Raw genomic sequence first — 26431 nt, 5'->3', positions numbered from 1 at the left:
AATACGCATTTAACCTCAAGACTACATCTATAACCAACCATGTTCATAAAAAACAAAGTTCAATTGTACAGGTGACTCCGTCCACTGTTCCTCTCAAAATGTGTGTGTTCCCAGGCAATGGACATCATCATGCTTGAATGTGTCCGTGCACACTGGTGAGACCTAGGATCACCCACAAAGGAGCAAAAGGCAACCATTTGGTGGGAGGGTGTTGGTAGGTGGTGATGGCATCCTTGACGAAAGAAAGACTGAAAACTAAGGGTCCTGGAGAAACAGTGACTTAAAAAGAGAGGAACTGATACCACTGTCTACAGAAGTCCAAGATAACTACAACCAGGGAAAGCCAGCAAGACAGATTTTTTATGTATTCACTCAAGCATTCCAAGCAACAAAACAATAAAATAATTTAATTCCTAAAAATTTTCCCACCATGGGATTATATGCTGTATATTACTATTTACAAAATATATTTACACATATATTATTATATAGAATATATTTTTAAAAAACATATATATTGTAATCAATAGGGAATTTCCAAGGGTAATTTTAACTATTCACGTTTTTCATCTTAGGCACTGACTTTAGGCCCTAAGTCCCGTGTTAACACTTTGTATAAAAAAGGCTGATGGGGGGGTGGGGTGGGGGTAAAGGGTTGGGGAGAAATTCAAACATCCAATCATTTCTTTATGTTATGCTCACATTTAATTATATAATTTCAGGAAAGCTAACACATGGATACATTTATAAGATTTTACTGTTATGGTCCCTTTACATACTCACAATCTTTTATCTATTGGAAATGTTAGGGACAAAGATCAGAGTCAATTTCTCTTACTGTGAAGTTGAAGAATATCTTCTAAGTTTGAAAAAATTTTCCGTAGTTCTGAAGGTGACAGAATTCCTTCTCTTGAAACTCGCTGATAGAACACTTGATCTAGAACCTTTAATGTTCGAACATGAGCTCTTTCAGTGTAGAACAATTCTAAGCAGAAAAAAAGGAAATATAAAATGTTACCTTACTTAGAATGGGATCAAACATAGGTTTTAGCTGAAATTAAGTAGCAAATGAGTTATATAATAATTATTTATAGTTTTGAAAGGATATAGTATCTCTGAAGTCACTTCTTTCTTTTTTTTTTTTTAATATTTTATTTATTTATTTATTTATTTATTTATGGCTGTGTTGGGTCTTCGTTTCCGTGTTAGGGCTTTCTCCAGTTGCGGCAAGTGGGGGCCATTCTTCATCGCGGTGCGCGGGCCTCTCACTATCGCGGCCTCTCTTGTTGCGGAGCACAGGCTCCAGACGCGCAGGCTCAGTAATTGTGGCTCACGGGCCCAGTCGCTCCGCGGCATGTGGGATCTTCCCAGACCAGGGCTCGAACCCGTGTCCCCTGCATTGGCAGGCAGATTCTCAACCACTGCGCCACCAGGGAAGCCCTGAAGTCACTTCTTGATTACATGAAACTCTCCTACATACTGGCTCTAAGAGCTATAAATACTGGCAAATGAAAAATATCATCAAAACTATTTTGTACTTAAAACTTAACAATGTATTCCAAAATCCATTGGTTGGTAGCACCAACCAATCACAACTACAGCATTAGAAAACTGTAAGCCCAAATAGCATACAGTCTTTGAATTGAACCCTCTTCAGAAATAATAGCACTCTGTGTTACCTAATTTGCCTATAAACCCTTATTTCTGAGGCCAGACTTTATAGTCTCACTGTGTCTCAATGCTGCTAGAGACAGGAAGGATATTTATTCATATCACAGCCTAAAGACAGTAGCAGGTACACCTCTCTGTCACATATATGCTAGGATAAAATAAAGAACATGCACGAGGATAAAGGAAGACCAAGATTCTAGTTTTCTTCCGATCACTTATCAGCTGTATGATCTTGACTAATTCAACCACTCATCCGGAGCCTTAGCTTCCTCATTTACAATCTATGCATAAAAATAACTTAGCCTGAAAGTAAAGTGATGGGACAAATGTCTCAATGATTTTTCAAGTTTAAGATCTATAATGCTACGAATCTTAAATAACCTGAATGCTAAATACATTTTCCTTTTAAATTATCAATAAGAATCATACAATCATTTGCATTTTTAAGTTGGAAAGTTCACGGATCATCTATCTATTAGTTTAATTTCCTCTCTGTTCAAAACAAAAGGCTAGCAGACACTTCGAAGCAAACTCCAAGGCTCCGGGGTTGGTTTAACTCTAATAAAACTCAATGTATGTGAATAACAACAACAAAAAGTAATTAAACTCACCATTAATTACTTCCTGTCTTTTGATCTCACAAGGCTTTAGTGCCAATAACACTTCTCGACTAACGAGCTGTTGCCAGTTGGGTGGATCTGTCTCTAAGTCATTTTCAAACTGTTCATCCTCACTTTGACTTTCTCCAAAAGCTATGCTGTCAAACCTAATGAAGAAAAAATAATGGATTCTATTTGAGGATATCACATGGACAATGGGAAATAGCACAAGTCTTTACACTACCGTAAATCAGTCATATTTCTGAAGTACTGCTTAGCACAGAGCCTGAAACATAATCCTCTCTCACAAAATAGCTTACATGTGTTATAAATACATCATCCTCTCCTAGAAAACAGCTTACTTGTGTTATAAATACCTCTATAAATATCTTTTAAATAATTGTGTTTATTAAGAAATTTCTTTTACATTATCTAACAGATTTGTGTACAGGGTTTCTTTTCCTTTAAAACTAGGACTTTGGGGAAAAAAGATATATTTCTTAAAATATGCCCTATTGAAAGCTACTTTAGGGATACTTACTTTCGAAAGGGCTTTGGTGTCCCATGTTCAGTCACCCTAAAATGATGGAGAACAGAGAGTCAACACAAAAACAAAACGGTAATCAAGAAATTTATGACAAAGATACTCAAAATTGTGTTAAACTACAGTGGCTGATAAATAATTCTGGATATTGCAATGATTTAGTATCAAATAAATTAAAAAACATTTCAGTACCTATCTAGTATTTACTATCAGTAAGTTCTACTTCTTCCCCCAAAAAACACATGGGGGAAAAAATGCTACAGAGTATAGGCATACTATACAGTGAAGAACTTTTAAGCAATGTCCTAAATGCCCCTAAGATATCACTGAATTACCTTTCCACTTCCCATTCCTCCTCCTGCACTTGGTCTAATGGAGGAGGTGGGAAGTCAAAGATGGTACTGGGAGTACGAGGTGTGCCGTCTAAGGAGTCTCCAGATGCTGGCGTTTCTCCAACTTGCTTTGATCCTGAAAAGACATAAGTCAGACATTCACATGGTGTTACTAAAGACAATGATTAAAAAAAAAAAAAAAGAGTTAGTAACCCAGAAAGTTTCAACCTCACCCATAGCCAAATTCTTACTTAAACAATTGCAGGTTAGCTAGAAACAAAATTCTAATATAAAATTTTTAAATGCACTAAAAAATAAACAGGAAAATCATTTTTAAGCAGGTTTTAAAAAATCAACATAAAATATGGCAACAACTCAGAAGGGCATATGATAAGGAGAAACATTCTCTTACTTTATCCTTTTTTACCCCCAGTGCCAATCTTTTTCATTCAAATTTTAGTTATTATGGGGGTCCACCTCCAAATAATAACCTCATACTTCTTTTTCTTGATTTATTATATTTAGGTAATATCTATCTCTTCTTCCTCTGAGGATTTTGCTCACTTATATGCCCCATCTTCACTTCCCTCCCCTTTTTCTTCCCACTGTTTAATAACTATATTATTATTCCTAGTTGGCTTATTTGTTATTCCCTAAGCTTAAATGATAGAATTATATATATATCTTTGTTCCAACAAGGCGTTAGTATCTTAATTCTCCTCTATGTCAAATTAGGTATTTAGTGTCCATATCCTTCTCTTTAATTATATTTCTTTCCTTTTACCTTTCATTTCTTTCAATTACATTTTTACTTGTATCATAAAGAGGATTTTTTACATTTCCATTCTGATCTGCAGCCACAACTAAATATTCTGTGCTTTGCCCATTAGGTTGATTCTAAAAGTCTGAAAACATATAGTGTGCTTACATTATTATGACCATACACATATTGTAATACAACATACATATACATATTATTCATGCCAGGTTAAGAGGCATGTTAGTTAGGATTATGTTTTCTTTTCTACTGGTCCAATGATACAACTCTTAGCCCACTTGAAACAGAGTATTTTTTACATTAAAGTCATATACTCCAACAATTACTTTAAGATTATGCCATTTTTAAATTTTGCTTCATGTTCAAATCATGACTTTCTTGAACAATTCTGTTCTTCTTAGCATTTCTAAATGCGCTTCTTTTATTGCTGTCAAAGTAATATAATTTTATCAAGTCACAAACTTTTTCATCTGTTACTATAAACTGCTGAAAATCTCCTTTTCTCTTATCCCCTAGGTTCTTGTGTTCCAATCTGGAGCAGCTGCTCCCTTGGCCTGTGACACAACTATCATCCTAGAACTGCTCTTCACCACTTTCCTGGGTTGTTTTCACTGTTTCCTGGACCCCATGAGATTTTCTTTCTTAATTTTTCTCTCATTTTGCTGGAGTGTGTATATTAAATTATTTTCAAGGAAAGGGTGCATTTCAGTTAAACTCTGAATCCTGGAGTATCTGAAAATGTCTTTATATCTTTCTTCATATTTGATGGATAGTTTGGATGGATATAGAATTCTAAGTTCAATACCATTTTCTTTCAGCAAGTTGAAGGCATGGCTCCTTTGTATTCTAGCACCTAATGTTATGAGAAATGTGACACAGCATAATCTCCATTTTCTTTCTCTTGAAAGCTTTCAGGATTCTTCTTCTTTATCTCTGATGCACTGACATTTCCAAAGCTACTCTAGGCATGGGTCTTTTTTTAAAACATTATTATTCATTGTAGTTGGTTCCGGGTGAGCCCTTTCTGTTTGAAGACATGTATTCTTTTTCAGCCCTGGGAAGCTCTCTTCTATCATTTCTCTGAACTGCCTCTCCTCCAATTCCTCTGCTGATGTTTTGTGAAACAGAAGATGTTGAACCTCTGTGGTGGTTCTCTATGTAATTCTTGTCTCTCCAATTTCTATCTCTTGATACCTCTGATATAGATTCTGAAATATTTCCTTGACTTTATTTTTAGGGACTTCTTTTTTTTCTTCTTATTTAATTATTAGCAGCTGTGGTGGTCTGAAAATATGTCCACAAATTCTTTGCTACTCCTCCCTTCAGCAGTGGCACCTAATTTTTCTCTCCTTGAATGTGGGCTGGATTTAGTGACTTGCTTCTAACTTGCTGAAATAAGGGGGTATATCCATACAGACTAAGTCATAAAGAAAAACACTGGGATTTCTTTCTTGCTCTCCTTTGGATCACTCTGGGAAAGTCAGCTACCGCGTCAGGGAACACTCAAGCAGTTCTATGGAGAAGCCCATGTGGTACGGAGCCGAGGTCTCCAGCAAGGAGCTAAGTCTTCCTGCCACCAGCCACCTGCGGAAGCACAGAAGAGGTCTCCTGGCCCCATTAAGCTTTCAGATGGCTGGCTGACATCCTGACTACAGCTTTATGAGAGACTCCAAGCCAGAACTGCCCAGCTAAGCTGCTCTTGAGTTCCTTACCCACCAAAAATGTGAAGTAGTAAATATTTTTTGTATTAAGCCATTCAGTTTTGGGGTAATTTATCACAAAGCAATTAATAACTAATAAAACAGTTATTATATGTAATAGTTACATTAAAACATTTTGGTCTCTGCTCCTTTTTTATAACATCCTATTCTTGCTTTAGATATAATAACCTCTCTAATTTCTTCAAGAAGACTATCTAATTTAGAGGTATTTTTATAAGTTCTTACTTATTACCTAAATTATTTTCTGCTAGTGGCAGTTTTTGTGTTTACTTTGTATTTTCTTTTTTATGCCACTAATATGTTTGGCATTATGTATTATCTTAGGTCTGGACTCTAATAACTTTTGCCAAAAGTGAGTAATGCTGTTCATATGTAAGAATAAAAGACTGGGCAGCTGACTTGGCTTTCCGGTCTGCTATGTGGAAGTAGGGCCCTTTCAGCTGGAAACTCCTCAGAGCAGGGTAAGCCCCTGGCATGCCTACTGTCATGCTCCAGGTCCCCTAAAGTGAGCTCCAGGGCACTAATACCATGGAGGACTTAACTCCCTATACAATTCACTCAACTTGTGTACACAAAGAGCATATTCATTTTCTTCTGATACAGGAATGACAGACTGCTTATATTCTACAATGTAAGGATCAGAAGCTGCTGACATAACTGTTTGGATTACCGACCTTCAATTAATTCATCATTTTCAGCTTTACTTCTTACTCATGTACTCCGTAACTTATGCCAACTCTGAGCCCAAAGTCTCTCCTGGGTTCTAATGGACAATCTGGCTCCCACCTTGGACTCCTTAAACGATCTACAGGCTCCGACTTCCTTTATGTTGTTTTATCCATCAAACCACTCTTGCCCACTTTCAATCTCCCCAACATTTGTTGAAATCTCTTACTGAATGATAATATCTTTTCTTCCTCTACTTCTTTTCTCTTCATGATTTTTGTTTATTCATTACCTACCATGCTTTTATTTCAATGAGACATGAGAGCCATGAATTAATGCATTACTCAATCCAACATCTTCAGAATTCCATATAAGACAGAACCTCCAGACTTCTCTACAAATGTCACCCCTACTTCTTTGTCTTAAGTAAAAACTTTCCTATGCCATAGAAGGTAACCTCTTCTGCTACAGCCCTCTCAAACAGAGACTGATGTTTCGGTCATACACTGTGTACTGCAGGGTGGAGATGAGATAGAGACTCTTCTTTTTTCTCAGTACTACTTTTAGACTATTATCTTACCTTCTTATAAAAATCCCTTGCTCCACTGAGGCTCTCACTCTCTGAATAATATCACATGTTCTCCCCCTACCAACAACCATCTAGCAACACTGAACCTTTGGCTGCTGGCTCACAGTTTTCCTCTCTGTGCTATTATCACATGCAGTGATCTCAAAGTCTGTGTGTATAAAGGTATTCAAACCCTTGGTTCCTTGGTTCCTTACCCTCTTCATCTCTAGTAACCCCCTCTTTGTCACCTTGATGACCACTCCCACAGATTTATCCTTGATCTTGTCATACCAGAAACTGAACTGCTTCCAAAATCACCAATACAGAGAGGCATTTCCTTCTCCAAATAAAACCACCTAATTCTTCCAGCTCATTTGCTTCAGAAACCCATTATAACACGTATGAAGAAATATGGTAATAAGCTCTTTTCTCTATTATCTACAATTACTTCCTATCTTTCTTTACTTTTCAAATCCCCTTGCCCTTCTCACTAAATCCTAACTCTCAGCTAATAACCTTGCCCTTCACATACACCCCACATATCATCACTTCTCTCCTTCTCAAAACTTTGTTCTATTGGATACATAGTCCATCTCCCGCATTTTCAACCTCTTCCTCTCAACTGGCTTCCCCTTAGCATTTAAAAAAAAACAAAACAACCCTGGTAATCTCAGATTTTTAAAAAAAGTCTTCTTTAGATGCACCCCCCTCCCCGCATACACACATCTGCCTCTAACTTCTGACCAGTCCCCTCAACACTCCCCACGATTTGAAGTTTTTATTTGTATGACTTATCTTCCCAGAAGACTAAGCTGCATGGGGCAAGAATCTACGTATTATTGTATGCTAACATCTGGCACAGAGCTAATGCCTGACAGAGAAGTCCATAAATATTTTTTGAATGGATAAGAACTCAAAATTACCATTCAGGACAGATTTGTCACTGGTTATAGAATATTAAAATATTAAAACTAAAACTGGCATTCAGTCTTGATTTAAATAATCTGCCACTCAATTTCTTAGTATAGTTGTTTTAAAATCCTGATACTTAGCTAAGTTGAACTACAGCATTAGCTCACCCATATCATTCTCTTTCCCTCCTTCCTGGGAAAGAGTGGCCCCTGAAACCGTGGAGGACATGGAATTGGCTGGCAGGTACCCAATGTCTGCTCCTTCACTTGCTAATCCACTCTGGCGCAACTTAGCAGAGTCCTGAGGTTCAGGACTCACAGATGAGGGTGTGGATATGTGCTTAGGGTGGCGCTGCTTCTGTAGTTCCATGGCTCTGCCAACTGAACGGAAAGCAATAGTTAATGATTCATGCTGCAAAGCAGCTTAAAAAAAAAAAAGATGATGAAAAGAATCTAGAAAAATGTCTGGAATATGGTGGGCCTAGAAAAATATAACATGAATTATTATACAGAGTGAGGGATAGATAGATAAACAGATTGATAGAGAGGAAGCGAGAGAAAGGAAAGAAAGGAAGAAAGAAAGAGAAGGAAGGAAGGAGGTAGGAAAGAGAGAGCAAGAGAGAGAGAGAAAAAAAGAGATAGAGAAAAGAAAGAGAGAGAGAAAAGAAAGAGAGAGAGAGAGAAAAGAAAGAGAGAGAGAGAAAAGAAAGAGAGAAAGAGAGAAAGGCAGGGGAAGGTGAAGGAGGACGAAGAGAAAAGGGTGGGAGATGGTAGAAGATGAGGGGGAGAGAGAAGAGGCAGAAGAAAAAGGGTCATGAGAAAAGGAGCTGAGGAGGGCAACAGCGGGTGGGGGGAGAGGGGATGCCGAGAGCCAGAGATGGACACATACGAAGCTGTGTTCATTTGTAAGAGAGAAGACGAGGGCTTTTAGCTCTGTGAGCTCTTAGCAAGCCCCTAGCTGCTCCCTAACACTCACAAGCCCGTCATCACGACGTGCCTCAGAGACCACGCAGGGTAATCCCTAAGCTGCTCACATCAGGCACCGTGAGAAGCTAAAGACTCTCAGGTCACCATCCCCCATAGCCTGGTGCATCTCACACAGCTCTGTACATCTCTAATCCTAAAATTCCTCCTTCCCTAATTCCCACAGTTCCTCTTCTGTATCCCTTGGAACTCATGGTCAGCATCTGTGAAATGCTCTGTTCTCCTCAACCTCTTCCCTAAAAATTTCCTTCATCTTCTCAGTGTTTCTCAGCAAGGGGCACCATTGGCGTTGTGAGTGAGAGTTCCTCATTGTGTGGGACATTCAGGTTCACTGTATCACAATACCCCCCCAACTCCAACCATGCCAGTATTTTCAAGTGTGGTACCTGTCACCTTGAAGGCCACTATATGAGCTAATTTCTCTCCCCATAGCAGCACGCCCACCCCTACTTCTCCTGCAGCCCTCTCTAGGAGACTGACTCTCCAGTAGGCCTGAGGGTGGAGGGACATCAGGAAATAAAACACAATGAAGAGGTGGAAAAACTGCAGAAGTATGGAGACAGTGAGTAATATATGTATAAAGAGGTAAAACAAAGTATGGTGGAGAAATCCATGCACATTTTGTTTTATAAATTTAACAATCAGAATTTGAATGCAAACAAAATCAGAACAGGTAAGTAGATTATGTTATGGACAACTAATGGAATACTCTATTGACATTAAATAAGATGTGTATGACCACTGTGAAGTCACACGGGGGTTTAGTTCAGAAGTGACATTGAATAGAAAAAAACAACGAAAGTTCAGTGGAAACATTCCTAGAACACCTTTCTCCAGCAACCCATTCTAGCTAAATGAGCCTAAATGTAAAGATGGCATGGAATGGTGGGAATGCAGCATTTTAAACTTCAACGTACTTGCACTGTTGTCATGACGGCTTGGTCTCCTTGGGGGTCCCAAGATGCTGGGGAATCCTCTTCGCTTCCCTTTTTCTTCGCCTTCCCTATCTTTCTTCATACTTTGCTAGAGTTGAGGTACAATCAGAAAGATAAGAGATACGTAACAGAGTAGACTTCTTTTGTTGCTTTTAAACAGAAACACATTCTAATGGTCAGTTGAAAGAAATTGGTTAAATGTAAATGAAAGACACACACACACACACACACAGGGCACTCATTAGAGGCTGGCACACAGTACTATGTACACACCAAACTCAAGATGCCTTTTCAAACCCTTCAGAACTGACAATTTTGGAAAGTAAAAGGTAGGTTTATAGCACATTTACTGGGAGCCTGTTCTAAGTAATTCACTCATCTGTTGAACAGTATTTACTAAGCTAATAATGTACGAAGGCACTATGCTAAAAGCTGGGGATACAATGAAGGAGGTCCTTATCTTCATCCAGATTTACAATCTAACAAAAATGAAACCAAAACATACATAATTACAAACACTGACAGGTACCATAAAAGAAAAGTATAAGGCCAGAACAGTTAGGGACAGTTCTCTGTGTAAACTACTAGTTTCACTTCTCACACTGTCTAATAAATTGGTTTGTATGGCTGGATTTCTCACTAGATTTTGAGTTTCTTGAGAACAGGGACCATATCTTATTCCTATTGGTATGCCTAGCACTAATTTGCTGAAAAAGTAAATACTAAGAAGAAGGAAAGCACTGCAGTCAAATGTAAAGAAGCACGGAGACCTTAACACACTATTATTATTCTAGTCTTACCTTGATTTTTGGAAGGAATCCAATCCGACCTCGCTTGTGCTCCAAATTTCGAGGTTCTTTCACTTTTACTCCTAAATGCTTCATGTACATGAGAATAACATATTGCATTGTTGAACTGAGGGAGAAAGGATTAAGTAAAATAAGACTTCTGGGAAGGGATGGTGGGTAGAATAAAGATATCAAATGACTTCTAAAACCCCAATGCTGAAATTCTTAGAATTCATCAAGTGAAAAATAAGGAGCTATCTATTCACTGTGAATAGTAAAGGATTCTACTCAAGATACTAGAATATTCGTCAAGTAAAATACAGGCCACCAGAGGGAGACAGTCTATATTTTTATGTTAAAAGAAAAAAATCATAATTTAGGGCAGGAGACAAGATCGTTTCTTTTTTCCTTAAAATTCTAGGAAAAAAATAGTTATATTACCTCTTATCTTCTTCTACAGCCTGAGCAGTCATCCTAAAAATAAAAACATTTAAAAATAAAATATTAAAGTTTAATAAAAGAGTTGTTATTAAACTCAGATAACTGAAACAGCAGAACAGAGCCAAATGCTTTGGGACCCACCCCAAATCTCTGTCACCTGGAATAAAACATCAGAAAAATTCTAATCCCTGAAGGAACCATATGCTTTTCACACTCATGTCATCAACTGTAAATGTTTTATAGCAAGAAACATTTCCAAAGTCTGTGAATTGAAGCCAATATAAGTATCCAACCTGTTTTTTTGATCAGATAGAAATTTTAGAGTTACTCATTTTACTAATACCCAGGAAAAGAAATACAGGAACGTCATCTAAAGTATCAGCATACATTTAAAATTCCAGCTCCTCAAGTATTATGACAGAACAAACAGCTCCACATAGACAACCTGACCCCCCTTCTAAGTTTGTTCACTTTAAGCACAGTTAGCATATTAGTAGAGAGGGCCTTTCAACATGTATTTCTGTTACTTACAACACTTCTTCAATTTTGGCAACAATCTGCTCTGCACATGCCCGTTCCTTCTCCAGAGTTACCCGGTCCTTGTCTCTCTCTGCATCAATTTTAGTCAGTTCGCTTTCAGCCAAGGTCAGTCCCATGCTACGTTTCTGTCTAAAGGGAATAGGAGAAATTTCCTGAGGTAGCCTAGAGAAAAACTATCTCCCTCTGGAGATGTTTCGTCAGAGTTTCCATAGCTGTGAATTTCTAGCAACAGGCAAAATGTCAGTTTTCTATTTGGGGGCCCATGCCACCTAGGACACTGGAGGAAGACAATTCTAGAGGCAATCACTCAACAGAGCACATATCCTGAAGGACACACTTAGCGCAGAGTACTAATACTAAGCACAATTCCTGACAGCGTAAGGATTGGGGACTATGCACTCTCAGTACCATGCCAACCTTTTGACTGCAGATGTGCGTTAGGTTTTAGTAACAGTGCGAAAGACGATATGCTAAGCCAAGGACTTAATGTATAACCTTTTCCTACCTAAAAAGAAAATTAATTCAGAACAACCGTATCAGCTTACCACCGAGCTTACCGAAAATCTTCCAAGTGCCTTTGAACTTCTGGGTGGACTCTTTCTTGCATAGTTTGGATATAGTGGCGATGTAGATCCTCAGGAATAAGCTCGGGTCTTCTTTTTTCTGCATAAATAGAAGAAGTCACCTGATCTAAGGCATATTTTTTGCATTATAACTGGCACTATTTGGTGCAAACTTAACTTGAAGTAAGACAAAGAGAAGTTCAACACATTTTATGTATTTCATCTCAGAATTCATCTTTCATTTACCCTTAAATGTATTATAGGCTTTTTTTCTGCTGTGATTCATATCACCTACTAGTCACCACGTAACAGATAGAAACCTTAGGGAGGAGCTGAGCTACGTATCTATAGAGGTGTAATTCTCCAGCATATTGGTGCTCCAGACTTACCTAGATCTACTGATATTTCATCAGGAACAGAAACTTTCAGGTGCTAAAACAAAAATGCAAACAAAAAGTGAAATAGTACTAAGAGTTTTTCAGGATGCATATAAGGACTTACACAAAATAAAGAGATAAACTTGAATATCTATTTTTACAAGAATATTCATGTATAAACTCATTTTTTAGGTTCCAACCATCTAAACTTCATAGCTCTGGAATGTTCTATTGTTAAACTTGAAAATAAGCCTTTTTCCCAAGGATCGTGTTATAATGGAAACATCTACAATCGTTTTACTAGATGACTGAATGCTTCTGTGCCTTACTTATTCCTGTTGGCTTTAGTTTTCTAGAATGAATCAACATTGGCTTGGGCTTTCTAGAATCATTGGTTAAGATAATCAGCTATACATCATTTGAATCAATATAGGTAAAACCTCAACTATGTGTATATCATATGAAAAATTTACTCATATATAATGATGATTTTTATTTGCTGTATTTGATATACTCACACTACAGACCATGATATTCCCAAACATTTTGCTATGTAAAGCTAAAGAACCCTCACAGTAATAGTCACACTCCCAATGAGAAAGTGTTGGATATCAACGTTGAGGCTTTGGAGTCTTAAATCTCTAGTTCTTTCATGTGTAATTCTTACTCTTGAACTAAGATGACTGTGTCATAATTTACTTCTTCTTAGCTAGGATTTGTTCACACAATAACTGCAGTTTTTGGTCCCATTACCAGATAATTATCTCCTGTTAATTTGGGAAATGTCTTGGAAAAAAATTGTTTTGCATTTGCAGAAAATATATTAACTTCTTCATGTTTGTATTATACACCTACTTAAGTCATATCCTTCCAGAATTTAAACAATTAACATGAGACCTGAAGTTTTACATTTGAAAATAAGTAACTGCTAAAAATTATGAGATCTCTACTATTTATTTGAAGAACAGTGAAATGGATTTCAAAGCTTTCTCTTTAACTGAAGTTGCCATAAAGTAGCTCAAATCAACTTTCCTAAAAGTATTTCTAGCACAAATGCAAAAAAGTATATATATGTTCATTTCTGTATGTGGGTATTTATATGAAATAAATATGACCTGTGGCATAAAAGAATAATTAGCAAATTAATCTATCAGGGTTCTTATACTTTCATTTTGACAAACTTATATAGATCATGAGCAGCAAAATATAAAGTTTTGACTTAGCATGGAGAAAGCACACTTAAGAAATGTGAAATTCAAATATACTGTCATTTCTTCATGAAAGAAAGTTATCTTAATAAATACATTTTGTAATATTTTAAACAATAGCAGTATAATCAGAACCCTAACTAATCCATTCAGTAACTATCTGAGTGACCACTCTGCAAGGATCTATTCAGTGCTGGTGAAACAGCAGTGAACAAACAGAACAAAAATATCTGCCCTGATGGAGCTTACATTTGGGGTAGAAGAGTAGGAATATAGACAAAAAATAAATAAAAAAAGAAAATATAAATTCTATGGACAAAAATAACATGGGAAAGGTGACAGAAAGTGGGGGGAGATGAAATTTTAAGTAAATTGGTCAGGGAAGGCTTCATTGAGAAGGTAATTGTATTCAGCTATGTGTAGGTGTACAGGTAACTTTGCAAAAAATACAAAGAAAATGGGGCAAGTGCTGGAGGAAGAAGTGGAGCCAAAATGTTTCTATGTGAGTTTGTTTGTTTTAAGATAGGAGAACTAACCATGTCTGCATGCTAATATGAATGATTCAGTAGAAAACAAAAAAACTGATGATGCAGGAGAGAAGAACTGCTAGAATAACTAAACTTTAAGTAGGGAATAAGAAAATACACTCTGGATAAACAGGGGAAGAGGTGACCTTAGATAAAAGCAGAACAATCCCTACATAGCATCAGGAGAGAGGGCAGAGCATATGGTATGAGAGAGGTAGGATGATATACCTGGTAGAAGTTATCTTCTGCATACTTTAAATTTCTCAAAGAAACAGCAAGGTCATCAGTTGAGAAAAGAACAGGAGAGGAAGTGATGGAAACTTTAAGAGAGAAAAGCTGTGAAACAGTCATCTAAGAGAAATGCAAATATGAAAGAACTAGGGACATGAAGCATGATTCTTCAAGAGGTATTAAGGGCTAACTGTTATTTACCCTATAGCAAGGCTAATAATAAACCATATTAGACCAGAAGCAAGAAGAACTACAATCCTGCAGCCTGTGGAACGAAAACCACATTCACAGAAAGATAGACAAAATGAAAAGGCAGAGGACTACGTACCAGATGAAGGAACAAGATAAAACCCCAGAAAAACAATTAAATGAAGTGGAGATAGGCAATCGACCAGAAAAAGAATTCAGAATAATGATAGTGAAGATGATCCAGGACCTCAGAAAAAGAATGGAGGCAAAGATCGAGAAGATGCAAGAAATGTTTAACAAAGACCTAGAAGAATTAAATAACAAACACCTAGAAGAATTAAAGCACAAACAAACAGAGATGAACAACACAATAACTGAAATGAAAAATACACTAGAAGGAATCAATAGCTGAATAACTGAGGCAGAAGAATGGATAAGTGACCTGGAAGACAGAATGGTGGAATTCAATGCTGTGGAACAGAATAAAGAAAAAAGAATGAAAAGAAATGAAGACAGTCTAAGAGGCCTCTGGGACAACAATAAATGCACCAACATTCACATTATAGGGGTCCCAGAAGGAAAAGAGAGAGAGAAAGGACCCGAGAAAATATTAGAAGAGATTATAGTTGAAAACTTCCCTAACATGGGAAAGGAAATAGCCACCCAAGTCCAGGAAGCTCAGAGAGTCCCAGGCAGGATAAACACAAGGAGAAACACGCCGAGACACATAGTAATCAAACCGGCAAAAATTAAAGACAAGGAAAAATTATTAAAAGCAACAAAGGAAAAACAACAAAACATACAGGGGAACTCCCATAAGGTTAAGAGCTGATTTCTCAGCAGAAACTCTACAAGCCAGAAGGGAGTGGCACGATATATTTAAAGTGATGAAAGGGAAGAACCTACAACCAAGATTACTCTACCCTGCAAGGATCTCATTCAGATTTGACAGAGAAATCAAAAGCTTTACAGACAAGCAAAAGCTAAAAGAATTCAGCACCACCAAACCAGCTCTACAACAAATGCTAAAGGAACTTCTCTAAGTGGGAAACACAAGAGAAGAAAAGGACCTACAAAAACAAACACAAAACAATTAAGAAATGGTAATAGGAACATACATGTCGATAATTACCTTAAATGTGAATGGATTAAATGCTCCAACCAAAAAACACAGGCTCACTGAATGGATACAAAAACAAGACCCATATATATGCTGTCTACAAGAGACCCACTTCAGACCTAGGGACACATACAGACTGAAAGTGAGGGGATAGAAAAAGATTTTCCATGCAAATGGAAATCAAAAGAAAGCTGGAGTGGCAATACTCATATCAGATAAAATACACTTTACAATAAAGAATGTTATAAGAGACAAGGAAGGACACCACATAATGATCAAGGGATCAATCCAAGAAGAAGATATAACAATTATAAATATATATGCACATAGGAGCACCTCAATACTTAAGGCAAATGCTAGAAGCTATAAAAGAGGAAATCGACAGTAACACAATAATAGTGGGGGACTTTTTAACAGCTCACTTACACCAACGGACAGATCATCCAGACAGAAAATTAATAAGGAAACACAAGCTTTACATGACACAATAGACCAGATAGATTTAATTGATATTTGTAGGACATTCCATCTGAGAACAGCAGATTACACTTTCTTCTCAAGTGCACATGGAACATTCTCCAGGACAGATTACATCTTGGGTCACAAATCAAGCCTCAGTAAATTTAGGAAAATTGAAATCATATCTAGCATCTTTTTCAACCACAACGCTATGAGATTAGAAATAAATTACAGGGAAAAAAACGTAAAAGACACGAACACATGGAGGCTAAACAATACGTTACTAAATAACCAAGAGATCACTGAAGAAATCAAAGAGGAAATCAAAAAATACCTAGAGACAAATGACAACAAAAATACAACAATCCAAAACCTATGGGATACAGCAAAAGCAGTTCTAAGAGGGAAGTTTATAGCAATACAATCCTACCTCAAGAAACAAGAAAAATCTCAAATAAACAATCTAACCTTACACCTAAAGGAACTAGAGAAAGAAGAACAAACAAAACCCAAAGTTAGTAGAAGGAAAGAAATCATAAAGATCAGAGCAGAAACAAATGAAATAGAAACAAAGAAAACAATGGCAAAGATCAGTAAGACTAAAAGCTGGTTCTTTGAGAAGATAAACAAAATTGATAAACCTTTAGCCAGCCTCATCAAGAAAAAGAGGGAGAGGACTCAAATCAATAAAATTAGAAATGAAAAAGGAGAAGTTATAACAGACACCTCAGAAATACAAAGCATCATAGAGACTCCTACAGGCAACTCTATGCCAATAAAAGGGACAACCTGGAAGAAGTGGACAAATTCTTAGAAACATATAACCTTCCAAGACTGAACCAGAAAGAAATAGAAAATATGAACAGACCAATCACAAGTAATGAAATTAAAACTGTGATTAAATATCTCCCAACAAACAAAAGCCCAGGACCAGATGGCTTCACAGGCGAATTCTATCAAACATTTAGAGAAGAGCTAACACCCATCCTTCTCTAACTCTTCCAAATAATTGCAGAGGAAGGAACACTCCCAAACTCATTCTACGAGGCCACCATCACCCTGATACCAAAACCAGATACTACAAAAAAAGAAAATTACAGAAAAAACAAAAACAAAAACATATTAGTTTAAAAACCTTACTAAGATTTCTATTGGTAAAATTACTATTATCTATTATCATTTATACTAGTAAGATCTTTTCCACCATTTTTCAGTTAAACTTGGGCCTCCAAACTTCAAAGAGGCCAACCAGAGTTCAATTATACAAGTATTGTCCTTTCGATCCTAATATATATATATGTATATCATTTATGTTCTCTTTTTCACTCCCTCATCCTAAATATGCACATATGTATAAACCCAAATATACATATATATCCCTTAAAACCTACTGTGAGAATTCATATGCCTACAACTAACTTAGAAATGATAAACAAAATTATAGTCAAGAATAATCAGTAATTGAGATATAATACAGATGTCAGAAAGCACAATGAAGTCCAAAAACATGGGAGGGAAGACTAGAAGTAGGAGGCCAATACTTCAATGTACTAAAGCAAAGATTATAATATTAACTTGGTAACTTACTGCAGATCGATCCAGGAAGAACTGATGAAACTCAAGGAAGACACGACGAGTCTCCTTGGAATTGGTCTGTTTATACAGGTCTGAATAGAGATAACAGAGCTGTAGTAGAGAAAGAAATGGGGGAGAAATCATGAAAAATGTAATCTGCTAGATCCTCATTGAGTAGGAATGCCTTGAACAAGTAGGTCACCATAAACAATGTAGTTATTACCATATAACCAAGTCTTATAAAAAATAAATTAGTAACATTTTAATCATCTTTCATATCTAATATGTTTAGAAAACTGAAAGAAATCCATCCACTCATCTTGCTGAAGTGAAAAGTTTTATGGTATATGAATCAATGTAAGAACTCTGAATTGGTGAAATCATAAAATATATTACCAATGTTGCAGGGTCAAACTGTGAAACTACATGGTGTAAGAAAACAGCCAAGTGAGCAGGGCGAGATTTTAGCAGTTCAATGCTCTGGAAACAGCTGCACTGCCCATTGATCTAGAAAAAGAAGTAATTATACATCAATAATGACAATATATAACTGCAAAATGTAATGTCAGCTCAATTAAACGTAACTATCCAAATTTCACTTTAACCTACCCTAAAAAAATTCAAAATTTAAAAAAATTTCACTAGAATTTATTAGCAACACAGGCTATGGAATCTCCTCCTCTGAAAGTAATCTCTTGGGAATAGGCTGGAGGGAAGACCATCCTGGGAGAATAAAAGTCCAGAAGATGATTATCAAAGAGCTCACATGTCTACAAATCAGTATGCAAAAAATCAGGCTAATAACCCTTCTAAAAATGTAATGGAAGGCTTTTTGCCTAATAACAAAATAGCTGTCTTCCTTTCGAGCTAATCGTAGAAATGGTGGTAGGAAAGGGAGCTGTATGATTTTAAATAAGACAACTCCTAGAATACTTGTATATTCCCAAACTACACTGAACACAGAAAACAGCAATAGTTAAACTTAAGGTAACCTAGAATCACATAAGTTAATCTAAACAAATAATACCAATTCTATACAATCTCTTTCAGAAAATACAAGAGGAGTAACACTTCTCAACTCATTCTAAGAGTTCAGCATTACCCAACTATCAAAACCGAAGACATTATAAAAAAAAAACAAAACTACAGACTAATATCCTCCATAAACCCAGATGCAAAAATCCTCAGCAAAATAATAGTTAATTGAATCCAACATTATTATGAAAAGGAAAATACATTATGACCAACTGCGGTTTATCCCAGGAATGCAAAGCTGCTTCAAAATGCTAATAATATCAATTAATGTAATTTACCATATTGAGATTAAATTTAAAAAAACAACATATGATCATCTCAGTCATTCAACAAAAGTCAACATCCATTCATGATAAAAATTCCTATCAAACTAGGAATAGAAGGAAACTTTCTCAGTTAAAAAAAAAAGTATCTACAAAAAAACCTATAGCTAACATCATATTTAATAATAAACGACTGAATGCTTTCTTCCTAAGATCAGGAATAAGACAAGGATGTCTTGTCTCACCACATCGATTCAACCTCATACTGGAAATCCTAACTAGTACAATAAAGGTAAGAGCAAGAAATAAAAGATAAACAGATTGGAAACAAGGAAATAAAAATTGTCTCTGTTCGCGGTTGTCTATGTAGAAAATCCTAAAAAGTTACTTTAAAAAGCTCTTAGAAGTAGTGAGTTTAATAACAAGATCATGGGATACAAGGACAAGAATAAAGCCAATCATATTCCTATATACCATCAATAAACAACTGGAATTTGAAAGTTTTAAAAAAATTTATAATAACATACGCCTCCCCCAAGATGAGATACTTAGGTATAAATCAATGACTTCTTATCAGCTTCAAAAGCAAAGCCATTTGTATTGGTCAAAGCTAAAATAAGCAATTAACCCGGGCAATTAGCCAATTAATTAATCTTAGTTCTAAGATTTTAGCTTCAAATCTTTATAAATATAATTTCAGTCTCCAGAAAGGGTTCATTTTTGCAAGAAATCAAACATCTCAGAAAATTAATAATTTGTTTTTTAGAAAAAAAGTCATCACCTGTTCATGTTCAGTACCAAAGTCATCATCCTCTGCTCCAATAATATGAGGTGCTATACGGGTAGAGGGACTCCCAATAAGTGATTGAGTGTCCTGGTAACATTCAGAGAAAAGGAACAGAAAAATTATCTGGTGGTCAATTTCAGAGACAGGATAAAGCCAAACCATCAAAAAGACATGGTTCACTAAACTGACTGGATTTCTTTTTATTTATTTTCTTTAGATACTTTATTTTCAAAGTGGTTCTCAAATTTTCCAGTGTTGATTGTTTCTTGGGGGCGGGGGGCGGTGAGAAATAATAAACACCCTTTGCTTACTACACTGTTGGTTATCTGATTCTAATCCCTCTCTGTATACTTCATTTATTATTTCATACATATCTAGACCTTGTTACAGAAAGAAATAAAGCTGGCTTACATAAATAGTTAACAATTTTAAAAAGTTAGATTAAAAGTGAATGAAGACAACAGGACAAAGGAAAAATAAGAATAGAAATAAGTTTAGCAGAGAGGTTAATACAAAAATTTGTATTAAGGTCATATAATTGAAAGCTGTCACTGAACCTTAATTTTTTCATTTAAAGTTCATTTTCATAAGTACATAATGCAGGGTTTTCAATCCCGGTACTGTTGACATTTTGGGCCAGATAATTCTTTGTTGTGGAGGCTGTCATATGCATTGTAAAATGTGTAGCAGCATCCTTGGCTTCTCCCCACCCACTAGATGCCAGGAGCAGCCTCGAGTCATGACAATCAAAAATGTTTCCAGACATTGCCAAATGTCCCCCAAGGGACAAAATCACTCCTAGTTGAAAATCACTGCCATAATGCAATAAAATGTTCAAGTAATCACACAAACACTGCTATAGAAACAATGACAAGACTGCAAAAATAAATTGTGGGTCGGCAGATCTCATTCCCGTGCAATAGCTCATCTATGTGTCAATTCACTTACAAATTTGGATTTCACATGAAAAAGGCAGTGGTGGAACATTACTGTATAGTGCAAAAAATATGGGATATTTGAATACTACGAACACTGAAATCAGAGACCACACAGTATTAAGAGAAATAGAAAATTTGGAACAAATATGAAAAAAATGAGTTTGGCTTAAATATGACAGCAGTTGAATGCTGTACGATCTGGATTTGAGCAAAGAGAGTGAGGCTATAGTGATTTGGGAGTTATCTGCACAGTAGTTACAGTTGAAACTATATACATGGACCAACAAGTTATAAATTAAGTGAATAATACATAGCTGTAGTTTTTCTTCCTTAAGTGTGTTGCAACTCTATGTATTTGCATTTCCTGAACTTGATTCCGCCTTTTTTACTCTTGTTTTTTAAACCACAAGCCTTTAATAATTTTTTTAAAAAATCAGGTGAAACAACAGAAATTTGTGTATAGTGTCAGTGAGACAACTTTTTGTCTTTGTCTTTGTTAATTTTGATGTGATGCTTCTGATTTTTCAACAGTCCTTATGTTGCTAATAATAGATGAATCACAATATGCTGTTACATCTTTTACTATAAAACTTTATACAAGTCCTAATTAAAAAATAAAATCAGAATGCTAAAAGTATTCAATTAAGAATATGCAAGATCTAGCAGTTCCATTTCTGAGTATACACCCAAAAGAACTGAAAGGAAGAACTTGAACAGATATTTATTTGTACATCCATGTTCAGAGTAACATTATTCACAACAGCCAAAAGGTGGAAACAACCCAAGTGTTCACTGATGAATGAATGGATAAACAAAATGTGGTATATACACAAAATGGATTATTATTCAGCCTTAAAAAGGAAGGAAATTCTGGTACATGCTAAATCACTGATGAACACTGAAGACATTATGCTTAGTGAAATAAGCTGGTCACAAAAGGACACTTATTGTATGATTCTACTTTTATGTGGTTCCTAGCCAAATTCAAAGAGACAGAAAGTAGAATGATGGTTGCCAGGAGCTGAACGGAGAGGATAATGGGGAGTTAGTGTTTAGTGGACACCAAGTTTCAGTTGGGAAAGATGAAAAAGTTCTAGAGATAGATGTGGTGATGGCTGCACAATGATGTGAATGTAACAATGCCAATGAACTTAAAAAAGGTTAAGATAGTATATTTTATGATATGTGCACTTTACTGTAAAAAAAAATTTAACCACCTAATATTACTATGGAGTAGCTCTCCATTTATCAAATCTTTATTAAGTTCCTTTAATAAGTTTAAGTTTTTGCTCCAAAATATATATACACACACACACACACACACACACACACACACACACAAATATCAGATATGTCTGTCACTTAAGTATAAGGAAAGCTAAAGAAAACACTACCATTTCATGGAGTTCATACTCACAGTGTCCTGAATTACTTCACTTTTCTCTGGGTTTTCCTCTAGATAAATCCTCTCTTTCAGGCCACTCTTGGGACTCTAATGAGAAAAAAAAAAAGACATTAATTTCATTTCGATAGGCTCACCAAAGGAGATAAAGAAAAACTGTGTGAAAGAATAATGTTCTGAATTCATATTTGTGTTTGAAACTACTGAATATCTTTCATATAATACTTGGCTCTGCTACTTTTTACCTGACTTCGGCAAGTCACTTATTCTCTTAGCTTTCTAGTTTTATGTTGAAAAAACAATACAGAATAGTTTTATTTCATCTTTAGGCCTGATGGTTAATTTCTATCAAATAACTCTAACCAGATGTATTATATACCACAAATTCATTTTGTCAGGGCTTCCCTGGTGGCGCAGTGGTTAAGAATCCACCTGCCAATGCAGGGGACACAGGTTCGAGCCCTGGTCTGGGAAGATCCCACATGCCGCGGAGCAACTAAGCCCGTGTGCCACAACTACTGAAGACCGCGAGCCACAACTACTGAAGACCGCATGCCTAGAGCCCGTGCTCCGCAACAAGAGAAGCCACTGAAATGAGAAGCCCACACACCACAACGAAGAGGAGCCCCCACTTGCCACAACTAGAGAAAACCCGTGTGCAGCAACGAAGACCCAACGCAGCCAAAAAAAATTATTTATGTCAAAATCAAACTCTATCTTTACCCATTTCCTCTAAACCTCTCTGCCCCAAACTATTCTTTCTAACCAAGTTAAAAGCATTTTGGTCTATTTGTATGAATGAAAATAAGCTTCTATTTTTCCGTTACTACCTCATGTAAACTGATTTACGGATTTTTATAAACTTTACATGGTATGTTTGGGATGACCTAATGTAAAATACAAACTATATGATACACAGAACTTCAATTTTGGGGGGAAGAAGAACACCCAAAGCAATGGGAGCCATTCTTCAGAGCAGCTGAAAATGAGATACAAGAGATTTTTGTGTGAATGCCTATACGGAAGATATATGCTACCTATACATATGCCTAGATACCACAAGATAGAGAAAACAGTAGTTTCAAATATAAGCCCCACCTGGGGGAAATGGATGACTCTGGGTCAAGAGACATAAAAGATAAAGCGAGAATAATTTTGTCACACCAAAATGAAAGAAAGCTATGTTACTGGGGAGTCATGTCAAAAGAACACAGAAGACAAATTGAGGGGACTACCACCGGCCCAAAAAAAGGGACAATTTAATAAGTATCAAAAAGAATAATGACTGCAATGGACTGAAATGCAATAAGCAAATATGTTAAAAATCTATAAATTCAAAATATTACACAGGTACACACATGTGCACACATGTGGGCACACATCCCACATTAGTGACCTTTGGAGTATGTTAGGGCACCAACTCTTCTGAAAACACATACATAAAGGAAAATAATCAAATGTTTATATATAAGATATTTTAGGGCAACTTAAAACTAGTAAGGGAAAATTCTTCTTTATAAAATAATTCCATCTAATAAATACAGAATGAATGACAATATTATATTATCATTTTGAAACCTCTAATTAAATAATGGATGCAGGCATTTTGCTATCAATGGCAGGTAAAAACATTAGATAAAAGCTTAATGGAGAAATTTATAATGAAGGAATCATGCTGACATCATCTGAACACCTTATACAAACTTAACAATCACAACCAGACATTCTCCTCCTGATGTAATATAATAGGATATACACAGTACCACCCATGAATTGTTCTTGCCAAAACAACTCTCAAACGTTAATCTGTTCAAGACTCTAGATCTTACTACCAATTTTCAGCAAATATATACTCAAGGAACATGCTGAACAACACCATGAAAATACAATTAGAATGTGGGTCGTTTTACTGGACATGTGACCCAGTTTAACAACAACAACAAAATAGCAAAAAAAAAATAAGAGGAGGGAACTATTATAACTTAAGAGACTTATCAACCAAAGGCTGAAGATGTTGACTGGATCCTGATTCAAATAAACCCACTGAAAAAAGATCATTATAAGACTACTGGGGTAATCAAATTGCATATTAAGAAAATATTAATTAAGATTTGATAATGGTATTATGGCTATCATTTCTTTGTCTTCTTTTCTCTTAAAGATGCATATTAATGAAATAATGTCTTAGATTTACTTTAAAATAATCCAGCATTTGGAGGGTATGAGGAATGAAGGAATATAGACAAAAACAAGTTTGAGCACTTGTTGATGACTGCTGAGCTGGATGATTAAGGACATGAGGGGGATCATTATCTTAGTCTATTTTTGAATAGGTTTGAAATTTTTGAAAATAATTTTTAAAAAGTCAGGCACAAAATGAAAATCAGAGAGGCAGATGTTCTAAGTTTTAGATGATGATTTGTGATCAAGTTGCTTCTCTTGTGAGAACCAGAAATGTGGGTATTCTTTAAAAGCCTTCTCTGAGGTGATCAAAAGCAGGGAATTTTACAATGATAATGATATCACAAACACCATAAAGAGATTATTTTATAAAAAAGGAGCAGAAAATTGAAAAAAAAATTAGAAGCATTGATCGGTTCCTACAATCTTAATACAGTACAACTGAAACAAACATGGAAATCCATAAGCTAAAAGCAGCACATCTCTAGCTTCAAAAAGACACCTGTAGGAATTACACAAGTTTGTTAGGTGTTCAGCGAATATCCTAGTCTGCACCATATCATCTCTCACCTGGATTTCCACAACATCCACTTATTTGGCCTCAATTTCCGCATCTATAAAATGGTGATATTGCTTCTTTAAGATTACAATGAGAGTTAAAAAGAATATCTGTAAAGCATTAGGTACAACCGCTGTCACAAAGTAGGTATTCAATAAATGGTGACAATTTATCAGCCATTTAACACACATTTGTTAAGTTCCTCTTAAGCCAAGCAGTCTTCTTTTCTTGCTGATCTCCCTGTCTCTTTACTCCAATTCATTTTCCACACTGACATGTTTCTGACTGTGCCTCTCTTCTGCATGCATGATAAAGCCCAAACTCTTTACTCATTCATTCTGTTGTTCAAATACCGATTAAACACCAATCATGTGCCAAACAGTCTTAATTCACTGGAATGCCTGTTTCTACACTTGCCAATTCACTCTGTATTTCATAAAGTTATATTTCTAAGTCACAGATTTTATTGTTAACATTTTCTCTAAATACAAGATAAAATTCAAAATTTTCATTTGTATCACTTGTTCTGAATTCCTACAATCTGCCAGTCTTTGTAGACATAAAGTCAAATATGATGGGTGCTTGGCTCTCAAGAAACTTTCCATCTAATGGTAGAGACAAGCCATGAAAACAGAGAGGAGAACCAGCACTAAATCAAAAAGGAAAAATGTGAGGATTCCCAAAAGCAGTACTGCTAGAACAAGTTATAACTTGGACTCAAGGCTTTGTTTCTAAGATCAGTTCCAGCCATTTCATCTATAATCCTAGTATACCTGTAAAATTTTCACTGCTCTCCCCAAATGTTATGCATTTGCATACCTTGGAGCCTCTGAGTACTGGTATTTTTAAACTAGATAGAGGCAGATCACTTATTAGCTGGGTAAGTTTGGCAAGTTAGTTAATTCACTTTGGCCTCAGTTATTTCTTTTGTTAAGCTGTGATAACAATACTACTACTTCATAAGGCTGTTCTGAGAATTAACTAAGATAAAAAATGTATAACACATATTATAGCTTATGGTATATATGCCCAATAAATGTAAGCTACTATAATTTTTTTCTTGAGTCAAAATTGAAATCTTTCATTAAGACAGCCTATCCAATCATAAGATTCCTATCAACATCTTTCAAAAAATAAAAAAAATCCTCAAATTTTCCTCGCATGAGGAACTGAGTCACTGAGCGTTAAGCCTCAAAAGATACCCTAAATGATGGCTTAGATCAGTGGCTTTCATTTTTTTTTTTTTACAACCTCCAATAAGAGAAATTTCACACTGCTAACCAGCATGCACACACATGCATACACACACACACTGATACATGTGTACATATACACACGTGTGTATATATATGTGTGTGGACAACAAAAGTCAAAAAAAGTAACACTTAGCTCTTCTACATGAAAAGTACTCTTACTTTCTATCCTATTATTTTTTTTAAATGCTGGCCCCAACCCACTAAACTGATTTTATGACCCACATTGGAAAAAAAAAAACAACTGATTTAGATTACTTTCCTCATCACTTTTAAAGAGGGTGAT

At 35.9% G+C, this 26431-nt stretch overlaps 1 protein-coding gene across 2 annotated transcripts in view; it reads right to left on the bottom strand.

Moving 5' to 3' along the window:
* Nucleotides 1–26431, bottom strand: part of ARHGEF12 (Rho guanine nucleotide exchange factor 12) — a 143946-nt gene that overhangs the window by 20660 nt on the left and 96855 nt on the right. For both annotated transcript variants that reach the window (XM_007196687.3, XM_007196688.3), the window contains 15 exons: nucleotides 22168–22242; nucleotides 19807–19899; nucleotides 18124–18234; nucleotides 17740–17838; nucleotides 12431–12473; nucleotides 12036–12141; nucleotides 11470–11607; nucleotides 10939–10971; nucleotides 10510–10624; nucleotides 9692–9797; nucleotides 7959–8171; nucleotides 3150–3282; nucleotides 2812–2847; nucleotides 2283–2437; nucleotides 839–985 (listed from right to left, as the gene is read on the bottom strand). In XM_007196687.3, coding sequence (XP_007196749.2) covers nucleotides 839–985; nucleotides 2283–2437; nucleotides 2812–2847; nucleotides 3150–3282; nucleotides 7959–8171; nucleotides 9692–9797; nucleotides 10510–10624; nucleotides 10939–10971; nucleotides 11470–11607; nucleotides 12036–12141; nucleotides 12431–12473; nucleotides 17740–17838; nucleotides 18124–18234; nucleotides 19807–19899; nucleotides 22168–22242 — 1603 coding nt within the window. The remainder of the gene's footprint in view (nucleotides 1–838; nucleotides 986–2282; nucleotides 2438–2811; nucleotides 2848–3149; nucleotides 3283–7958; nucleotides 8172–9691; nucleotides 9798–10509; nucleotides 10625–10938; nucleotides 10972–11469; nucleotides 11608–12035; nucleotides 12142–12430; nucleotides 12474–17739; nucleotides 17839–18123; nucleotides 18235–19806; nucleotides 19900–22167; nucleotides 22243–26431) is intronic.

The sequence above is a fragment of the Balaenoptera acutorostrata genome, chromosome 9, assembly GCF_949987535.1.
Source record: "Balaenoptera acutorostrata chromosome 9, mBalAcu1.1, whole genome shotgun sequence".
In the NCBI taxonomy this organism is placed as follows: Eukaryota; Metazoa; Chordata; class Mammalia; order Artiodactyla; family Balaenopteridae; genus Balaenoptera; species Balaenoptera acutorostrata.
Note: the sequence above shows the minus strand (reverse complement) of the source record. Positions and strands in the feature narration are given on the sequence as shown.